Source organism: Octopus bimaculoides, chromosome 22 (assembly GCF_001194135.2).
Source record: "Octopus bimaculoides isolate UCB-OBI-ISO-001 chromosome 22, ASM119413v2, whole genome shotgun sequence".
NCBI lineage: Eukaryota > Metazoa > Mollusca > Cephalopoda > Octopoda > Octopodidae > Octopus > Octopus bimaculoides.
The window spans coordinates 3,932,528-3,938,015 of NC_069002.1; the positions used below are offsets into that span (position 1 = coordinate 3,932,528).

At 37.2% G+C, this 5,488-nt stretch overlaps 1 protein-coding gene across 1 annotated transcript in view; it reads left to right on the forward strand.

Annotated features, from left to right (window-relative positions):
- The window catches only part of LOC106867717 (DNA primase small subunit), a 9,777-nt gene extending 6,617 nt beyond the window's left edge, over window positions 1-3,160 (forward strand). The window contains exons 7-12 of the mRNA XM_014912679.2: window positions 183-271; window positions 609-735; window positions 1,579-1,648; window positions 1,803-1,861; window positions 1,971-2,069; window positions 2,856-3,160. Coding sequence (XP_014768165.2) covers window positions 183-271; window positions 609-735; window positions 1,579-1,648; window positions 1,803-1,861; window positions 1,971-2,069; window positions 2,856-2,875 — 464 coding nt within the window. The 3' untranslated portion in view covers window positions 2,876-3,160. The remainder of the gene's footprint in view (window positions 1-182; window positions 272-608; window positions 736-1,578; window positions 1,649-1,802; window positions 1,862-1,970; window positions 2,070-2,855) is intronic.
- The last annotated feature ends 2,328 nt before the right edge of the window (window positions 3,161-5,488 follow it).

The window sequence follows — 5,488 nt, forward strand, 5'->3', positions numbered from 1 at the left end:
GAGATGGTCTCAGAGAAAGAATGAACTCCTCCTCATCCTGTTGATCTATGATTGAAGAATGGGTGACTGGGAAGCAAGCTTCTTAAACACTCACCCACCCCTGCACTCACCCACCCCTTTTGTTTCGTTACTGTTTCTGCACCTCTTTGACTTGTCTACGTTAATTCTCTTTAATGAGTCACATAGAAATGATAATCTCCAGAAAATCCTGTTGTCTGCAAACAATTCCATATCCAGGTGGAATCTCCTGACAAAAGAACTGGAAAGGCCAGTAAGTAGCAGTACCATTTCTTATGTATAAATTAAGTACCAGTTGCATACTGGGGTCAGTCTAATCAACTGGCCCTCTTTTCCCCCAAATTTCAGTCCTTGTGCCTATAATAGAAAGTATTATTAGTATTAGTATTAATTTATATATGCACCTACACAATGGGCTTCATTTAGTTTCCATCCAGACTAACAAGGCATTTGTCAGCCCAGAGTAATACCAGAAAGTGCTGCTTAGTGAAACTGTTCCTAAAACAGCATGTTTGTGAAACAAACCCCTTAAACACTGATATACAAATGCGCGTGTGTGTGTTTTTCATATTAGGTTTATGTTCTTTCAGGGTGTCCATGCCGGTCGGGTGTTGAAAGAGATTATGCTGCAATATTGTTATCCTCGTCTTGATGTCAACGTCAGTAGAGGTGTGAACCATTTGTTAAAGTCACCGTTCAGCGTCCACCCAAAGACAGGTATGTTTGTTCTGTATATGAATTGCAAGGGAGGAACAGGAAATTTCTCACTTAGATTAATCTCTTTGACTGTTTATCAGAACCAGAAAATAATTCTTGTCCCTCCAAGACAAGGTAATTTTAGAAAACATAATCATTCTAATGCTCATGGTCTGATCTGTCAAGTATCATCATCATCTGTTTCACATTTTTCTCATTGCTAGTGTATATATATAAATACAGGGTGGCCCCAAAAACAGGTTTACAATTATCACGTAGGCATTTTAAATGTCTTTTAAAACATTTTATAACACTTACAAAATTAACTAAATTAGCATAGAATAATGGTTTCATATTTTATGATTAAGATCTAAACTGTTAATGCAAAAGAGATATTTGAATATCTATAAACCTATTTTTGGGCCACCCTGTATATAATACAACAAGCTTCCTACAGTTTCTGTTCATGATTTCCACTCAGAAAATAATGATCAACTCAAGGCTACAATAGAAGACACTTCCTCTTAGTGACATGTTGTGGAAACAAACTCAAAACCACATAACCATGAGATAGGCAGTACAGCAAAGCTTTTTGTCTCAGTTCAGATCCCTGTGCGGCCAACTTTTGAAGTCTTCTTTGAACTGTCAGATGTCAGTTTACCTGGAAAAATACAATGCAGGTATTAACAAGGAGAGTTAAAATTAGTTCATGCAAGATTTCACAGCTCTAGCATCACTTCTTCATGGTCAGCCTATGAACTTTTCAGCCCACCTTCGTACAGCTTCGTCTGCTTCAAGATTCAGCGTTCCAAAAAAAGAAATTACTAAGCAAAATAAAAATATATGGCTTATGTTTATCTGCAGGTCGAGTTTGTGTCCCAATAGATCAAACAGATGTGGAAAACTTTGATCCGTTTGCAGTTCCAACCATCTCGTAAGTAAAAGATACATACACTAATCTTCTCCTTTCCAAATTTAAGACCTGTTCTCTCTTCTTCCCTCATGCAGTCACTGCCTGTCCTACTCAATACAGATAATTCCGATTGACAAAATATCAAATTGTCTAAGTTTGTCTTCCTTTTCTCTAGCCAACTGATTGATGAAATAAACACAACTTCTGAGAATGAAGAAAATTTGAAGATCAAAGGTGAGTCTTCACTTTCTCTTTCTCTCTCTCTCTCTGCTGTGGAATTTCACAAATATAATTCTTGCATTTCTCTTGAATCCTCTTCTTCGACTCAATTTTCTGTTTTTAGATTATAAGAGAACTTCTTTGAAGGAAGGTGTGGAGATATTTGAAAATTTCTTGAAACAACTGAAGAAAACTTGGGAAGGTGCTATGATCAAAGAGAGTGGTATGTCTTATTTTACAAAATTTTTCCTTAGAATGTGTGTGTTTGATTATTGATAGGTGCAAGACCTGACTGTGGTTAAAATGCTTGCTTCCCAACCATGTGGTCTTAGGTTCAGTTCCCGCTCTATCTCTCTCTCTCCTCTGGACCACTTTTTTCTCACTCATCACCTCCTCTCGCTTTGTCCACCTCAGCTATTGCCCATCACTCTCTTCTTGTCTCTGTCCCCTAATAACTGTCCTTACCATCCGACTCTTGCTCTTTTCACCTACCCACTCCAGCCTTCTGCTGTTCCTTTTCTCAATCACTTTACCCAAACAAAAGTATGCATCTCAGGTTGCCGACTACTCTCTCTGCTTACTGTTGTAAAAGGCTCTTCCCTCATCATGTCCCAGTGCCATGATGGAAAGCCTCCCTTCTCCGTGCACCAGCTAAAGTGATTGCAAGTGAGCAAAGGTGAAGTAGGGTTGAGCAATCTCTTAGTCCTCCCTCATTGAGGATTTGATAACCTCTCTTGTGTGGGTGCCAAGTGAAAATTCATTCACTACACAATGTGAAGTGGATGGTAAAAGAAGGGAGAAAACATGGGGTTGTGAGATCTTTTTAGTCCTGTGTCACCAAGGCCTTATCAATTTCTCTAACACAAAGTTATTATCAGTTCAAATATGCTTGGAGTACCTGCAACAAAGCCATTTAGCATGTTTTGTCATGGAGAAAATTATACACACCATCAGATTATTGGACTAGTTAAATTTTCTTTTTCTTTTCTTTTATTTTTTCTTCTTTCAGATCTAAGAATGGAGCTGTAATGAAAAAGAAAGAATATTTGCAAAAGGACTGACATTTTGACACGTTACATTTTGGAATTCTTTTTTTAAGTTTTATCATGGCATTCAAGTTCAAATCCCACCAGGCTTGACTTTGCCTTTCATCCTTTTGCGTGTTGATAAAATAAATACTAATTGAACACTGGGTTCAATGTAATCAACATACCCCTTCCTGCTAAATTTTCCTGGCCCTATGCAAAATTTGAAATCATTATTGTATATATTATTTAGCATCTTTCATGAAATGAAATAAAAGTATTGTATTTATGTTTCTGCCTAAGTTTTTCATTGTGTGCAACAAATTTTTTTTACTTGTTGGTATCATTAGATTGTGGCCATGCTGGGGCACCACCTTGAATTTTAGCCAAATGAATCTACCCTGGTACTTACTTTTTTAAATCTGGTACTTATACTATTGGTCTCTTTTTACCAAAAAGACAGCTCAGAATCAAGAAAGTCATCAATGGTTTATGTTCCATAGAGAACAAAAGGGCTTAAGATGACATTGTCCAATGTGTCCATTCCTTTTTTCAGGATAATAGGGTGCGATTTGAGAAAATTTAGTTGCTATTTCTAGCAAGTTGAATGACTATCTAGTTGACTCATCTGACCTATATTTCCCGGAAGAGATTATTTAAAAATCCAAATATAATTTTAGAGTAACGCTACTTACAAATTCTTATATATCAGATATTTTAATACCACCGCTAAGGGAATGGATTAACCTTTTGGTATATAATCTGGCCATATCCAGCCTAAAAATTCTACCTGTTTTTATGCTCAAACTGACCATATCCAGCCTTTCACACCTACACTACAATGTCATTCTAAAACTATACAATCTGAATACTAAAGAGTTAACACTGAGCATTTACAAATGGCTTTGAGCTCAAATCTTACAGGATCTTCAACAAATTACCAAGTAGGTCTGTTAGTCACTTTAATGTTAAAATGTTCCTTTCGTAAATTACTTCCATTTAGGTGCAAGCATGGCTGTGTGGTTAAGAAGCCCACTTTTGCAACCACATTGTTTTGGATTCAATCCTACTGCAATGTACCGTGAGCAAATGTCTTCTACTATAGCCTTGGGCCAACCAATGTCTTGTAAATGAATTTGGCTGTCAGAAACTGTGCAGAAGCCTATTGTACACATATATATATATATATATGTATGTATGTATGTATGTATACAAGGGGATACCAAAAAGTAACCGGAAGCATTCTCTGTGGGACAAGCCCATTGTAGTTCAGGCTTCTGCCACTTGATGTGACCCTCAAGCATCAGTCTGCTGACCAAAGGTGTTGGCTGAAGTTTTACTGCCATGTAATGTGTGTGTCTGTCTGTCCCCCCACCATCAATTGACAACCGATGTTAGTGTGTTTACATCCCCGTAACTTAGCAGTTCGGCAAAAGGGACCGATTGAATATGGCAGGTTTAAATGATAAAGGATTAAGAGTTCACAGCTCTGGTATTATGGACATGTCACTTGAAGGCTGCAGGAAAGGGTCACAAGACAGATTCTTCAAGGCATAATGCCATCTGGCAGGAGACCTAGTGGTAGATTAAGTGTGAGATGGTTAAATGATATCCTTAGCATCAGTTAGTCATGCTTAGGTATCTAGCAGAAAGCTGAAATGATGACTGCTTCTGGTATGACCTTATGGAGGAGGCACCTGAGATGGTTACCCACCCAACAACTTTCCCAGGAATAGTGGGCAGCAAAAATGAATAGATAGATGGATTTAGTGAAGATGCTGACCTTGCTATGAATATTGACTTATTGTAGAAACAGAATTGGCTAGTGTCGAATGTGCATCAGTACACAGAACCTCTTGAACAGGAATAATACAGCTTATGAAAACACAAGACAGTATTGAAGATGAAGATGATATAAAAATAGTTCTGTTTTTTAAAAAAGTACTAAAATTCACAAATATTGTGTCCTTGTAATTTTTTTTGTTTTGAATACATTGTAGCTGTTGGCTCGGCTTAGAGCTATTTAACGTGGTATTATAGTAAGATTGATGATAGATATTCAAAGGTCATGTCTGTTGTTGTTTTTAAGCTTCAGCTGTATTGATGTCATTTAGCTGTAGGTCAGCCCTGAACGAACCAATCTATGATTAATTCTATTCCAACCATGACTATCCTATCTATTATTCAAATATGGTATATCCCTGGACTATAAAACTATTGGTCACCCCTTTGGGCCACAAAAATAAAGCCACTGTGAATGTTGGATATGAAACCAATACGTCCTAGGGTTCTGCAAAAGGTTCCTAGGGGTTTCGCAAGAAAGAGTGAGATAAGCTAATACTGATTTCATGATCATTATATATATATATATAGGCGCAGGAGTGGCTGTGTGGTAAGTAGCTTGCTTACCAACTACATGGTTCTGCGTGACACTTTGGGCAAGTGTCTTCTACTATAGCCTCGGGCCGACCAAGCCTTGTGAGTGGATTTGGTAGACGGAAACTGAAAGAAGCCCATCGTATATATGTATATATATATATGTATGTATGTGTATATATACACCCATATATATATATATACACATACATATATATATATATATATATATATATATATA